The sequence below is a fragment of the Octopus sinensis genome, linkage group LG14, assembly GCF_006345805.1.
Source record: "Octopus sinensis linkage group LG14, ASM634580v1, whole genome shotgun sequence".
Classification (NCBI taxonomy): Eukaryota; Metazoa; Mollusca; class Cephalopoda; order Octopoda; family Octopodidae; genus Octopus; species Octopus sinensis.
Window position 1 is genome coordinate 17,273,415 of NC_043010.1, and position 17,274 is coordinate 17,290,688.

The 17,274-nt window shown below is 37.2% G+C and overlaps 1 protein-coding gene across 2 annotated transcripts in view; it reads right to left on the reverse strand.

The window, feature by feature from the left end:
* Positions 1–683: 683 nt before the first annotated feature.
* The window catches only part of LOC115219089, a 21,384-nt gene continuing 4,793 nt past the window's right edge, over positions 684–17,274 (reverse strand). For both annotated transcript variants that reach the window (XM_036508693.1, XM_029789159.2), the window contains exons 2-5: positions 11,369–11,476; positions 8,221–8,389; positions 5,484–5,594; positions 684–1,996 (exon numbers count right to left, since the gene is read on the reverse strand). In XM_036508693.1, the coding sequence (XP_036364586.1) occupies positions 1,188–1,996; positions 5,484–5,594; positions 8,221–8,389; positions 11,369–11,464 (1,185 nt within the window). In that variant the 5' untranslated portion in view covers positions 11,465–11,476 and the 3' untranslated portion in view covers positions 684–1,187. The remainder of the gene's footprint in view (positions 1,997–5,483; positions 5,595–8,220; positions 8,390–11,368; positions 11,477–17,274) is intronic.

Here is a 17,274-nt window from a genome sequence, read left to right on the forward strand (position 1 = left end):
TTATGAGCTACCAATAGTTTCATCCAATGCAAACAATACATTGTTTTATAACACGTCTGCTACCTTCAAGCAATCTACATAAAGACACCAAACATGTTAAAAATGTTGTCTGTGTTGTTTTTTATTGCATGAAACTACTGGTAGCTCATAAAAATAGATAATGTGTTTATTAAACAATATCTATCTCTCACCAGATTACAACTGTTTTTGCTGATCTTACCACTACAAAGCAGTACAATATATATATATATAATATATATATATATATATTATATATATATATATATATATAATATATATATATATATAGGGAGAGTTTACGAAAAAAACAAAAGATGAAGACAGGTGGTGTACAAAACAAACAGATGTATTAGTATAACACTCAGGAATATATATATATATATATATATATATATAATATATATATATATACTCTTTTACTTGTTTCAGTCATTTGACTGTAGCTATGCTGGAGCACCACTTTTGGTTGAACAAATTGACCCCAGGACATATTCTATGTAAGCCTAGTACTTATTCCATCAGTCTCCTTTGTTGAACCGCTAAGTTACGGGGACCTAAATACACCAACATTGGTTGTCAAGTGATGGTGGGGAGACAAATACATAAATATATATATATACGACGGGCTTCTTTCTGTTTCCGTCTACCAAATCCATTCACAAGGCTTTGGTTGGGCTGAGGTTATAGTTGGTAACACTTGCCCAAGGTGGGACTGAACCCGGAACCATGTGGCTGGGAAGCAAGCTTCTTACCACACAGCCACTCCTGTGTGTACGTGTATGTTTACCACTAGAACCTGCTATGGCAACTGAGAGAGTGGCAAAAGTGTTGTGCAAGTTTTGCCACTGAAACCAAATGATGTACAGATGTCTCAGCATCATTTCATTTCTTGATGTATTTTGTAGTGTTATGGCAATCGGTACCTGGCAACGTGTGAAAGTCATACCTGTGCACATGTAAGGATAAAAGTAAGTCAGATTGAATGTGGGACGGTTATAATCAGACAAGATGAGCCAATCATCATGTATATATATATATACATTTTGTTATGATTTATATGTAAATACTTATATATTATACGTGTGTGCATGTATGTATATATGTATGCATTGTTGTAACTTGAGAAATCCTTCTTTTAGTTTCCATAAGCTTTCCTTGAATCAGAGTTAATGCCTAGAATATCTGTATACTAAGAATATTCCGGTAATCCCCAAAAGAATTATTGCATATTTTTTAATATCTAGTTGGTTTTCTTGAGCATTATCAGAAATGATTCTCTCATTCACACAATCATTATTGAGTGATGCCACATCTGGCATCTCTTCAGCTGTTGAAGTATCTGAATCTCTTTCATCTATATTGAGGTTATTCTCTCCATACTGATAATCATTAGAGTCAGGTTCTATCTGTTGTTCATGATTATAACTTGGTGGGTATAATGGTGTTGCCTCCACACTAGTATTGTCTTCTGGGCTAGACCGACCTTCAATGGTATTTTCAATCTTTCTTGCATTATTACACTCCTTTAGTTTATTTTCTTGGTCTCTAATCGGATCAGGATGCCTAGATTCAGATGGTAGCGATGTACACTCAATCGGAGGACTATCATGAGTTAAACTTGAGCTGAATTTATTACTAACTCCTTTTTTCTCTTCCTCCTTCTCTCTGTTTTCTTGAAAATAACTATCACATGAATAAGCAGTTCCTGGTGTTTCATAATGGTCACCTGGTTGTTGGTACCGACCTGTTGTTGGTGGTTCATTTGACTGAGCTTGATGATTCTGTTGTTGTGGGCGCTGTCTTAATCTAACCTTTCCTTTGATTTCATCATGCATTTCAATTAGTCCGAGCTCTGTCAATGCTAACAACAAGTCTTTAAGGGTTTTATCTGCTAATTCTTCCATTACATAATGCATAAAATTTTCATCCAACATGTGATGATTTTCTATTCTGTTTCTGTCTTCTGTGGAGAGCCCTAGGGATATAAAAGCAAGAATAACACTCAGTCAATTCACAAAGACAATATTTGTATGGGAAATAATATCACTATACTGGTTTGATAAATTGGTATCAATCATTTTCAGCTGGTTCAAAGGTTTTGTGATTAAGTTGTCAGCAAGAGAGGAAATTTATTTAAGAGAGGAAAAAATTACCATAGTGGAAACATAGGAAAAGACAAATCAAATCAGTATGTGTGTTATGTATACATATATATATATATATATATACATCAATTAGAAAAAAAACACCTTTTTATCAATTCAACAATGAAATAATTAAATTATATCATATAGAAAAAATTAAATACAAGATAAAAACATATACCAATGATTAAGTAATGTATAAATATTTATTATATTTATGAAAAAAAAATTTCAACTTATATAAGAAAGGAATAACAAACTATAATATATCATTACTAGAAAATTAAAATACAATTAATTAAAATATTTAAAACAAATATATATATATATATATATATATATATATATATATATATATATATATATAATACAAAATATACATTAAGTGAAAACTAAAATACTATAATTTAATCTATATACATTAAATTAAATTATTAATTAATTAATTAATTTATTTAATAAACATCTAAGTTAAATCTTATTCTAATTAAGTAATATATACTAAAAAACTTCATGTTAAGTTACGTACATAATGCTTGTACAAACTATGAACTTTAGAATTAAAAATTGAGAAGACTCGGCAAGCTCAAGTGAGACCTTAACCTTGTGGCCTATGCCATGGGTGTAACCAGCCCACTTATTCATACCTTTCCTTCATTGGACACTAAACTCTGCTTGCAAAGACCTGTTGAGACAAGTGAAATAGAAAATGAAATCAAATTCGATGACTAGCATCCATGCTAGTGGAGTGCTAAGGGTACCTTACGAGTGTGATCGTTGCCAGAGCAACAAGCTGCCCCCCGTGCCGGTGGCACGTAAAAAAAAACACCATTCGAGCGTGGCCGTTGTTTTTCTCTTTGCCTTCGTAAAAAAGTATGTTACTGTCATGGAGATTCTTATTGTAGCAGAAAAGGAATTTTAACTCCTATTTCTAAATTCGGTATGTGGTGAAGCAATTACCTGAACCTTAATTATAATTATGTTTATAATTATAGAATATTTGTATAATTTTACCTATAAAGGTTATTTTAACATTCTGATCTACTTGGTGAAATTATTAATTAATTGATTGATTAATGAATTAATTTGATTAATAAATTTTACCCTTTTATTATTAATATATATATATATATATATATATATATATATAGAGAGAGAGAGAGAGAGAGAGAGAGAGAGAGAGAGAAATGTAGATATTACTATTATATTGGTGAAAGATGTAAAAACATGTGCTCTCTGACCAAATTTATGGAAATACAGGGATTGCAATGTTGGAAATTTGTGCTATGGTGCTATCTTTTACAAGCCACCACCACTGCCATCATCATCATCATCATCATCATATGTTGAATGGTTTGACAAAGAACCAACAAATCATACTGCAGTGTTTGTTTTGGTATGGATTCTACAGCTGGATGCCCTTCCTATCACCAATTGCTTTGCAGAGTGGACCAGGTGCTTTTTATGTGGCACCGGCACTAGTGAGGTCTCCCTGTAACTCACAAGTCAACAAACCTAAAGAAAGCGGATGTGGTCTCTGTATCCTAGATGGGGATGCTGCACATATAGAGCAGCACTAGCAGTATCGCCCGGCATTGCTCAGGTTTGTAAGGGAAATAACTATAAAGCATTTTTAGAGAGTTATAGCCAAAAAATAGCAAAAAAATGATGGTAAATTTTTTTTTGAGAGTTAAAAAAGGTCGAGTTGCGTCCCCTAGACAATCTGTGGTTTGTGTTTCTGATTCTCGACCCCATGTCGAATTTATCGATTTTTTTCAGAACTGGGGGAACTTTTCAAAATTTTCGCTGCGTTAGTTTTGAATTATGACATTGGGCTATGTGTGTGTCAAGTTTCATCAGAATCGGTTGAAAGCCGTGGTCAGGGTGAGGGTACAACCAAACAGACACACAGAAACACACACAGACAAACAGCCGTTTATATAGAGAGAGATGAGAAAACCAAGAAACTCAGTGGAAGAAGCAACTGTGTCAGACCATCAGGGTCCTCTCACATAATAATTGATCAAGACCTGTTTAACCTGTAACAGATGATGATGGAGATGGAAATGAGGACTGATGGTAACGAGATAATGATGGTGATGCTGATTCTGTTCATGATGATGATGAAGAAAAGAAATTGTTGTGAAGGATATTTGAAGTGCAGAAAGAAGTGAACATGTTTACAAAGTCAGAAAACAGCACAGCTCCCATGACTTTCGGAAACATTTTTTCACGCTATGAGTTGCTGAAGCATGGAACAGACTGCCAGCATCAGTTGTTAGTTGTTGGAGTACTGCATCCTTCAAAACTTCCATGCTTCCTGAGATTCGCCAACACTATACCTGATTTTCTCCCCCTCCATACACACGCAAGCATCTATCTGACTCATACACTGTTCGCTCTCCAGACATTTGTACACTACTGCATATACTTTATACTCACTTTTGACAAGTTGTGGTGCACCTGAGCACTGTATACAATAATTCCATTATTATTATTATTATTATTAATATTTTTATTATTATTATTATTATTATTTAAGTGAGGTGGGAATGCTATGGAGGATGCGAAATGAGTTGAAAGAAAAACTGTGCATAAGAGGAATCATGAGTTGTGTAGAAGAGAGACCATTGTGCTGCTGCAATGATGTGTGTAAAGGATGACAAAGAAGCGGAGACAGAGAGAAGTGATGAACACTGATTTCAGAAAATAGAATTTCTCAAAAAAAATGATGAAATATGGTAAGGTATTGCTCAAAGTTGGAGACCACACAAACAGGGAAAAAAATCGAATGGATGATGATGAAGATAATGGTGATGAAGATGATAGTAAAGACCACAAAACAGTTTCTTTGATGTTTAATGATTCCAGCAATCTTATACAGCCAGTAAGGATGATACTGTAGTCGGAGATACGCCATACCACACACTAGATAATATACCTGAAAGCCAAAGTATCATGTAAAAAGCACTAGTGATGGTGCCACATAAAAAAAAGCACCCTTTGTACCCCCTGTAAAGTAGTTGGCATTAGGAAGGGCATCCAGCTGTTGAAAGAAAATCCAAACAGACTACAGAACCTGGTGTGGCTCCTGGCCATGCCAGCTCCTGTCAAGCTGTCCAACCCATGACAGCATGGAAAACAGACATTAAATGATGATGATGATGATGAAGATGATGATGATGATACAGTATATGAGAATAAAGACAAGCTGTTCAAAGCTAGAATGCATTCATAAGACTGATTAGCTGAGGTTAATCTCAACAATAAGCAAACACCATTATCATAGAATGTGAAGAAAAACAGAACCAATCTTACCCAATTTAAGAGCCAAATCCTTCCAGTTTGGATGGCGACCAGCAGCATTTAACTTGTCTAGACATAAGAAGCGTTCAAAATGAATGAGATGACAGTCAAATCCTTTCTTTTACCTGCAATGGTAGAAGAGAAAGGAATTTAGTCAGAATACACACACACACACACCCATTTTCACCACTCAACCCATTCCCCTTCTCATCTCCCTCTCTGCCTCCCACTCTCCTCATTTATTCTTATTTGTTTATTTTTATTTACTCATTCATTTATTTGGATCACCTACACTTATGATTGTGATCAATTAAATAAATAGACATAATTGCATGTTTACAGGCTGATGTTTGTCAATTGTTTATCCTCTCCATTTTCTTATTTGCCTTATATATATATATATGCATATAAGGCGTAGGAATGGCTGTGTGGTAAGTAGCTTGCTTACGAACCACATGGTTCCGGGTTCAGTCCCACTATGTGGCACCTTGGGCAAGTGTCTTCTACTATAGCCTCGGATTTGGTAGACGGAAACTGAAAGAAGCCCATCGTATATGTGTATATATATATATATATATGTATATGTATGTGTGTGTATATGTTTGTGTGTCTGTGTTTGTCCCCACAACATCGCTTGACAACCGATGCTGGTGTGATTACGTCCCCGTAACTTAGCGGTTTGGCAAAAGAGACCGATTGAATAAGTACTAGGCTTACAAAGAATAAGTCCTGGGGTCGATTTGCTCAACTAAAGGCGGTGCTCCAGCATGGCCACAGTCACATGACTGAAACAAGTAAAAGAGTAAAGAGAATATGTGTATATATATATATGCATATATATATATATATATATATATATATATATATATATATATATATATATTATATATATATATATATGCATATATATATGCGTATATATATGCGCATATATATATATATACACGCACACACACATGTGTATATATATATATATATATATATATATATATACACACACATATATTGTTCACTGATATTTTTTCCTGACATGTCTGTAATGCATTTGTGACTATTCAGTGGTACAGAAGTATTTTTCACTTCTATCTTCTAGCGATGTAGGTGCTCATGTAGTGCTCTTGTGTATATATATACATACCTAATATTGTATGTATATATTTTGTCAATTTGCCTGTACGGTTGATAATTCACTTGCCACTCGTGATAGTATTTTAATAATACCATCCCTATATTTATTTATACATATATATCTTTCCAAGTGCATATTACTAATTTGGTGATAAAATGCAGATGGCTAGCTGGATGGATTCTCTGAACTTTCAGAACAAGAGAGAAGGAGACACTGATGGTCCTTTGGAAAGCATTCATCCTCAGCTGCTTGGACTACTGCTCCCAACTATGGTCACCACACAATATAAAGCTAACAGCAGAACTTGAAGCAATTCAACGAAGCTACACTAAGAAGATTGTCTCAATGCAACATATCAGCTACTGGGAAAGACTGAAAGTATTAAAACTCTTCTCCCTGGAGTGAAGTCGGAAGAGATATGCAGTGATATACATCTGGAAAATCCTGGAGGGTCTTGTCCCAAACTTTGGCATTCAAAGTTACCCCAATCGCAGAACGGGGTGCCACTGCATGGTAACAAAGATTCCAACATCACCATCAAAATACAGGACCAGATACTGCAACAGCTTGGGTTTCAGAGGACCACAGCTCTTCAACATCCTCCCTAAATGCCTGAGAAACCTGCATGGTGTGGATGTGGGTTTCTTTAAAACTAAACTGTATCTCTTCTTGTCGGGGGTCCCAGATGAACCTACCTCTCGGCAGGAAACACAGATGCGGGCAGCAGCATCGAATTCCCTTGTTGATCAAGTGCCACATATCAGAAGTGGTTTCACATACTAGTGTAGCTCATTCAACGGCGGTGCCCCAGCATGGCCGCAGCCTTCAGGCTGAAACATTTTTAAGGATTTATATATATATATATGGTTTTGGGTTCAGTCTCACTATGTTGTACCTTTGGCAAGTGTCTTCTACTTTAGCCTCGGGCCAACCAAAGTCTTGTGAATGGATTTGGTAGATGGAAATTGAAAGAAGCCTGTTGTGCATATATATATATGTATGTATGTATGTATGTATGTATGCATGTATGTATGCATGCATGTATGTATGTGTGTGTTTGTGTCTGTGTTTGTCCCCCACCATCATCATTTGACAGCCGATGTTGGTTTGTTTCTGTCCCTGTAACTTAGCAGTTCAGCAAAAAAGACCAATACAACAAGTACTAGGCTTACAAAGAATAAATCCTGGGCTCAATTTTTTCGACTAAACCCCCACCCTTGAAGGTGGTACTCCAGCATGGCCGCAGTCAAATGACAAACAAATAAAAGAATATATATATATGACAGGCTTCTTTCAGTCTCTATTTACCAAATCCACTCATAATTCTTTGAGCTGCCCAGGCCTATAGTAGAAGACACTTGCCTCACAGTGTAACAACCTGGAACAATATGGTTGGAAAGCAAATATTCTTCCCATACTTTTGACAATATATAACACAATACATAACACAAAACATGGATTATGTGATACATATGAACATGGGTCCAAAGTGCAGTGCAGTTGGATCGAACCTGAAATTGTGGAGTTGCAAAAGAAACTTCTTAAGCACACAGCCATACAATACACTTTTCCTCTGTTTTTCTAAATCTACTTCTCACTCTACCTCTCTAACGTTATACTTACAAATCCATTGGCTGAATTCATTAGCAATAGCTTTCTTATTTATGGCATTAGATCTCAATGCTTTCACCAAATTACAATCCCAATTGTCAAATCTAGGAAGTTCTCTTATAAGTTCCTTCATGCCCAATTTACGGCCGTGTCTTTCAATTGTGCATTCTATTCCTTCCTGTGAAAAAGAAAGACTGATGATATAAAATAGGCAAGAAATGTTGGTGTCGTAGTTGTTGTCATTATTATTAAGAAGGCAGAAAGCTGGGAGAATAGTTAGCATGACACACAGTCTACCACCAGCACACAAAATAGAATTGATAATCAACAGGAAGAAACAAAACAAGGAAGTAATTAAAAGAAAAACAAAAAAACAAATGGCTAACTTTTATACCAAGCGTAAACAACAACAACAAACAAAAAACACAAATTAACAACATCTGCAGGACTTTTTCCTTCCATAGGAAACACAAAAGGGGAATTCAGAAAAGCCAAATTCTTCAGAACAATGTCACAAACATTTCAAATGTTTCATTTCTAACAAATGCAACTTTGACTATTTCTGCCTCAAACAAATGAGTTTCTACGACTAAACAAATGGCAATGTCTCACTAAACCATTTTTTTTTTTTTGGTATCAACCAGTCTGAGACCATTCCTGGTTCTCTGACACAAACTTCATTGTTTTAAAGAGATCTCTAAGTTAAAAAAACCTTCCATCATAAATTCATGTTAGTATTCCAAACACCATCCATATGTGGACTCTACAGCAAGTCACCTTACATCTGTTCCCTCAACAGCTTTCAACAGGCACAAACTCACATGCTCAATAATACTCCATCCCTCCCAGTTCAGGGGGTTCTTGCCTTGCAAGGTATTTGCTTATCTTGCTGGTGCCACACAAAAAAAGCACTGGCAATCATCATCATCATCATTTAGCATCTACTTTCCATGCTGGCATGGGTTAGACAGTTTGGTTGAAACTGGTAAGCCAGAGAGCTGCACCAGGTTCCAATCTGATTTGGTTTGCTTTCTGTGGCTGGATGCCCTTCCTAACACCAACCATTCCAAGAGTGTAATGGGTGCCTTTTACATGCTACTGGCACAGGTACCAACTATGATTTCTCTTATAGGGAAAGTTTATGAAAAAAACAAAAGACGAAGACAGGTGGTGTACAAAACAAACAGATGTATTAGTATAACACTCAGGAATAGAAAAAGCCTTTTACATTTCGAGCCTATGCTCTTCTACAGAAAGGGACACAGAAAAAACAAGGAGAGAAAAAAAGGAGAGAAGAAAAATGTGTGTAGTAGCTAATGATCTATCGCTTGATGTGTCTTCTCAAGTATGGCACATCGTTAAAAGTCTCCATCACTTATCTCCTCCACAAAGCCTAATGTTTGAAAAGTGCTTTTCATGTGCCACCGGCATGGTTGCCAGTCACATGACATTGGCACCAGCCATGACAGGTCTTCTCAAGCACAGCATATTGCCAAAGGGCTCGGTCACTTGTCTTTGCTTCCAAGAGGTTCAACATTCAAAGATCATGCTTCACCACCTTGTCTTATGTCTTCCTGGGTCTACTTCTACCACAGTTAGAGAGTGAGACTTCTTTACACAGCTGTCCTTGTCCATATGCATCACATGACCATACCAACGCAGTCATCTCCCTTGCACACCACATCTGATGCCTCTTATGCCCAGCTTTTTTCTCAAGATGCTTACACTCAAACATGCACACTGACATTATCCATCCAGTGGAGCATACTGGCTTCATTTCTTTCAAGCCTACACATGTCCTCAGCTGTCACAGCCCATGTTTCACTCCCATGTGGCATGGCTGTTCACACACAGGCGTTAGTGACTTCAAGCTACTAGCACAAAGGATTCCATGAATCAAGCCAGTTTGGAAAAGAAGGATATGGAAGTTTAAGGATCTTTCGAATAGTCAGATTTAGAGAAGTCCTAACTGAAGCATTTAATGAGAAGGAGAAGGAGTTACAGAGTGGTAAAATAGAGGATAACTGGAAGTTCCTATGCAACAACTTGTTGAGAACTACAGACCAAATCTGTGGTTGGTGTAAAGTCCTGATCAGGCTTGGGGTGACGTGGTGGTAGAACAGTGTAGCTGACAGGACCATTAGAACAAAGAAAAAGGACTGGAAGGGTGGCATTAGCAAATAGTCAAACAGAAAGGAAGAAGTTTGCCAATGTTCTACAGCACGAGGACCAGCAGCTTGAAGTGTTTTAGTTTGCGAGTCAGTGTGCCAGGAAAAATTGTGATGTTGTTGGAGAGAAGTGTGTTTACATGGATGATGGCTTACTTGCAGGTAATGGCTCTGCAAAAGAAGAGGCTTGGCAGTGCCACTACAAAAGGCTACTAAATGTAGAGAACTCACAAGACAAAGAGTCTGCTTATTGTGGATCCAACTGAGGGACCAGCAATCCGAATAGACAGTAGCATGGTAGATAAAGCCATGAAGGATATGAAGACCAGCAAAGCCGCTGGTCCATCAGAAATCACCTCTGAGATGCTTAAAATATCTGGCAGTGTGGATTAGGGTTTAGTTACCTGTATAGTTAATCAGGCTGTATGCAAGGGATTCGTACACAATGACTGGTGTAGCAGTACCATAGTCAACTGCTACAAAGGTAAAGGTGATGACCAAGTAATTAGGGAGAGAGTTAGTCTAGATGAGATGCAGTTTGGTTTTGTGCCAGGGAGAATCACCACTGATGCTATATTTCTGGTAAAGCTGCTGCAGAAGAAGTACTTAGCCAAAAATAAACCTCTTTCATTGACTCCCTTATCTGGTGATCAATGCAGAAACTAGGGATAGATAAGTGGTTGGTGAGACCTGTACAAGCCATGTACAGGAATGCTGTCCGTAAGGTGAGGGTTGGCAACAAGTATAGCGTTGAATTAAAAACAAACACTGTCCTGGAGCCACATACAAAGCATTGATGGTGCCATGTATAAAGCACTGGAAAACAGTCAGTAAGTCACTGAAGTATTTTAGGTCTGTTATTTCAGAAGAGAGCAAGGAATAAATACAAATAATAACAAATATCAATGGCAGAGATACAGTTAATAACACAGTTAGGAGAGAGAGAATGAGAGAGAGAGAGAGAGAAAGAAAGAAAGAGGGAGACTTACACTAGTCATAGGATTTAAACCTTTTAGTTCGCTCAGCAACTGTCTAGCGTCGACTTCTCTCACCAGCTTATCAGCAATCTTCTCAGGTATTTCCATGATTTCTTAAATCTAAAAGGAAATAAATAAATCTATAAACCATGGTTTAGTTAGATAAGCAAATATTTAGCTTATCTACCAAAATCACATCACCTGAATATATATATATATATATATATATATATATATATATATATATGTATATATATTTATATATATATATATATTTATATATATATATATAATATATATATATATATATATATATATATATATATATATATGCATTTGTATGTGAAAAGAGCTTGTGAAATGAGACCTAGAAAGATATGGAACAAATTAGTGAAAACCTAGCACGAAACTTTGAACTTCATGGAGGAGATAAGAAAGGATCAAGGTGGCTGATGTTAAGTAGTGCATTTTGGTGAATCTGCTGTTCTGGAATCATAATGTATACATACACAACTGGGACCCGAGCTCAATTAGCTTGTCAAGCCTTCCCTCGAATCCTCTCATCTTTCACTGATCCCTCCATCACTTGCTTAACTGCTGCTGTAATAATATGAGGGCAAGAATGCGTATTTCATCATCATTTTTTTCTGTAATATCTGTTAAGGAATATGGTGATGAATACATAAAATTACTACTATCATCATCATCATCATTGTTTAACGTCTGCTTTCCATGCTAGCATGGGTTGGATGGTTCAACTGGGGTCTGGGAAGCCAGAAGGCTGCACCAGGCCCAGTCAGATCTGGCAGTGTTTCTACAGCTGGATGCCCTTCCCAATGCCAACCACTCTGTGAGTGTAGTGGGTGCTTTTTATGTGCCAGACGAGGCTGGCAAACGGCCACGATCGGATGGTGCTTTGAGACCTATCACAGCTGGTCTGGTATGTCCTTCCCATCACCTAAGTAACTTTGTTGACATCTTTTTGAAACCATTCTTTACCCATATATTGAATTTCATTTGGGATTTCATATCACATCTACCTAAAACATGGAAACTGAATGTTATTGGTTATTTTTCATGCAGTAAGCCTTTAAACAAATATTTCACATAGTTTAGAAATAATTGTAAACGTAAACAAGCAATCCCAAGTATATTCACCATAGACTTTTAATGGAAACAACTACAAAGATAGAGGTACAGTGATGGGAACAAATTTTGCTCCAGTTTATGTAAACTAATTGGATACTAGAGACAAAACTGTATGAAAGATTAAAAAAAATATTAAAGGAAATATATAGAGGGCACATGGAAAGAACATCTTGATGATTGTTTCCTAATTTGGACAAAATTGTAGATACTTTGAAAGAACTCCATGTCATTTTGAACAATCTACATCTAACTCTGAAAGTCATAAATTAGATGAGCAACACAAAATTACCCTTTCTTGATATAATGGTAATGTTTTCCATGCTAGCATGGGTTGAACGGTTTGACCAGGGTCTGGGAAGCCAGGAGGCTGCACCAGGCTCCAGTCTGATCTGGCAGTGTTTCTACAGCTGGATGCCCTTCCTAGCGCCAACCACTTCGTGAGTGTAGTGGGTGCTTTTTATGTGCCACCGGCATAGGAGCCAGAGGAGGCTGGCAAACAGCCATGATTGGTTGGTGCTTTTTACATGTCACCGACACAGACACCAATCAGACGGTGCTGGCATTAGCCATGTTTGGATGGTGCTTTTTACGTGCCACCGGTACGGGTATCATAAACTACAATATCCATTTGATTTTTATTTTGATGTTGACATACTTGACTCAATAGGTCTCCTCAACCACAGCGGGTCACCCTATAATGAACTCACTTCATTTGTCAAGTCTTCGCAGTCACAGCATATCTCAGATGTCTCGGTCTTTAGTCATTTCCTCTGTGAGGCCCAACATGCTACCAGCATGGGTATCACAACTAAAATACCCATTTGATTTTTATTTTGATGTTGACGAACTTGACTCAATAGGTCTCCTCAAGCACAGCAGGTTGCCCTACGATCCAAGGTTAGCACAGCAGGCTGTTCTGCAAGCCATGAACTCACTTCATTTGTCGGGTCTTCGCAGTCACAGCATATTTCCAGAGGTCTCAGTCTTTCGTCATAGCCTCTGTGAGATCCAATGTTCGAAGGTCATGCTTGACCACCTCACCCCTTATATATACATATATATGTACACACACACACGCATATATATGTGTGTGACCGCGTGTGTACCGTTGGTGATTTTTTTCCTCTGTCTTCCCTTCTCTGGATCTTTCCTTCTATGTTTCCGCCGAAGAGCTCTGCTCGAAACCTTAAACCTTTCCTGAGCGTCCAATAATACTATATTTGTTCCACGTCCTCGCGTTGTTATTTTTTGTGCTTTCTTGTTTGGATTAACTTTATATACATACATATATAGGTACATCCATACATATATATATATATATATATATATACGTACATATATACATACATTTATTTTTTTATTTATTTGTTTCAGCCAAGTGGCTGTGGTTGTGCTGGAGCACCACCATGACTTTCCCTCCTTATGCTGTGCTCTTTACACGTTCCTTGCATGGCTCTTCTCCACCACCTGATGTAGTCCAATTAAGACTTTCAATGGTACATCTGGTGTATAAGAGAATTTGACATCAACTGTATCTAATTTCGAGCCATCGGTTCGTCTGGTATCGTGGATAGGAAAGTGTTGAGTTTTGTTTTGAAGACCTCTATATCAATGTCTTACAGGTCTCTCGATTGTTTTGGCAGGACATTAAAATGCTGAGGTCCTCTGAAACTGAGGCTGTTGCAGTACCTTGTAAGGAAGTAACGCTTAGCAATAAGAATAAAGAATATATTACTAAAATGAATGTTTACGTTCTAAGGCAGCAAGCTGGCAGAGACATTAGTGCACCGGGCGAAATGCTTAATGGTATTTCGTCTGTGTTTACACTTTGAGTTCAAACTCCACTGAGGTCGACTTTGCTTTTTATCCATTTTGGATCTGTTCAATTTGACATACAGATTATTTTGTGTGCTCTTGTATTGACACTTTGCAACGGTTCACAACATGCATCACTATCATGTAAGCAGTATTGTTAATTTCTAATCTTCTGTAAAAACATGTCTGGCCATAGAGAAATATTATCTTTCTTGGAAACAAGTGAAGGCATTTGATCATAGAAAATTGGCCTCAATGACTTTCTCCTGACCCATGTAAAATGGATATTAATATGATGATATGAAATATACTGAGGTGTAGTCAAAATTCTGAAGAAAGAAAATTTAACTCTATTACATTGTTATTATTATATTCTCTTTAATAAAGGTTAACATTTTGCCGTTTAATTCCATTCATTGTATGTATCTCTGTTTTGATCACAATTTTGGTGAGAAAAAGTGTGTACTAAACATGGAGGTTTATAATAGGTTTTGAAAAGTTCCCACTGCATGGCACTTTGGGCAAGTGTCTTCTACTAAAGCCTCAGGCTGACCAAAGCCTTGTAAGTGGATTTGGTAGACGGAAACTGAAAGAAGCCCGTCATAAATATATGTATGTATGTAAGTGTTTGTGTGTCTGTTTGTGCCACCAACATTGCTTGACAACCGATGCTAGTGTGTTTACGTCCCTGTAACTTAGCGATTCGGCAAAAGAGACTGACAGAATAAGTAATAGGCTTACAAAGAATAAGTCCTGGGGTCGATTTGTTCGACTAAAGCAGTGCTCCTGCATGGGTGAAGTCAAATGACTGAAACAAGTAAAAGAATATATATATAAAAACACACACACACACCTATACATATATACATAAATTCACATTCCAGGGTGCAGACATCCATTGACTGGCCAACACCTCCACATTAATCGCTTCTGATTCTTATGTGCAAAGTATGTTAAATCCATCCTTCAATATCGTCTTCATCCATTTCAGTTTGGCTTCATACTGTAGAAATTTATTTACTTTGAGTTGATTTATGATTCCATATCAACAGATTCGTACAGCGACAAATACAGATTTATGCACACAAACACACACAATGTATATGAATATATTTCACATCTAAAGAAGTTTCAAATGTGGAAATAAGGTCTGGAATCTAAGGACCTTAGGGTTAATTTAGCAAAAATCAAAGTCCTAGTAACTAGGAAAACAGATGAGTCACAAATCCCTGCTCAATATGTAAGAAGGATGTTGGTAGAAACTCAATACGTTGCAGCCAGTGCAGACTTTGGATCTTTTCGGTTTGAACAGCAGTTTTTAACATAATTTCTAAGTAACTAAAAAATTTTAAACTTCATATACTGGTAGAATGTGTTTATAAAACATATTTTTCTCTTGGCTTTATTGAGAAAATTCTATGGTTTGTAAGATATTTGTTGTTGTTTTTTCTTCAATTTCTGCAATTTCAACCAATCACTGACGTCCATTGAGGTAAAAAACATTCTGTGCCGTATGAATATGTCCCTCGTTTAAGAAACAGATTGGGTTTATTTACATTTGTGAAGAAAAACAGATACCCTTCCCCCCACCCCTAACCCTAAAACAGATTGAAATGCAATAGATCGATACTAGGGTCATAATTATGGGCGACAATTTCATATGACACCGCTAGAAAAAACTGCTGTTCAAACCGAAAAGATCCCAGGCTTTGAACAGATAAGAAGTGTAGTGGTATAACAGGAAGGTTGATGGAGAACAGAGTCTTTGTATGTAGCAAATGTCCAGACAAAATAAGCAGTAAGAATGTTCAGCAGGGGAACATTAGAAGTAGTAGATAGCTTTTGTTACCTAGGAGAGCAAGTTAGTAATGGTGGAGAAAGTTCTGGAAGTGTGGTTGCTAGGATAAGAACTAGCTAGGCAAAGTTCAGAGAGCTTCTTTGTTGGTAACTAAGGACCTCCCCCTCAGAGAGAAAGGCAATTTGTTTGATGCATGTGTACATACAACTATGTTATAATAAGGACTTTGACTACAGAGGTTTTGAGAAGACTTGAAAGAAATGAAGCTAGCCATGCTCCACTGAATGGGTAATATCAGTGCACATGCACAACAGCATGTAAATGAGTTAAGAGGAAAACTGGGTATAAGGGGCATCAGGTGTTGTGTGCAGGAGAGAAGACTGCACTGGTTTGGTCATGTGATGCATATGGATGAATACACGCCATTGATTGGTTGAAATTTTGTTGTTTGTTCCTTCTCGAGCCATGCCTGGTTTCATTGGCGTATAGATTCCCCACCTGGACGGGACGCCGGTCCGTCGCAGGTGAGCTGCAAGATGCAGGAGGAAAGAGTGAGAGAAAGTTGCGGCGAAAGAGTCAGCAGAAGTTCACCATTACCTTTCGCCGAGCCGCGTGGAGCTTAGGTGTTTTCGCTCATAAACACACACATCGCCTGGTCTGAGATTCGAACACGCGATCCCTCGACCGCGAGTCCGCTGCTCTAACCACTAGGCCATGTGCCTCCACAATTGGTTGACATTACCGAAATACAACAACTTTAACACGAAATAACTTTCAAAATATAAACTTTTCTCAACAACACTAAGAGTAAAAGATGTTTTATATGACACATTCTACCAGTGTCCGAAGTTTGAAAGTGTTTAGTTACAAAAAATTAATTTCTCGATCTGTCGTTTAAAGGGAAAAAGATCCTTATCCTTACACCCATCCATACTTACCCCACCCCATATGTGTGTATATATATATATATATTTAACAGATGTATATACATGACGTGTAACGGCGCTTCAGTGCCCCACACATTGACTTGGTTCCCTCATAATTTCTGAAAATAAAATTTTGCAGAGATACGTTTTTCTGCCTATCAAGCAATTTCTTTGAAGGTACCAGGTGTAAAATATGAGTAGGTGTAGAAAAAAAAGAAAAAGAAAAGAAG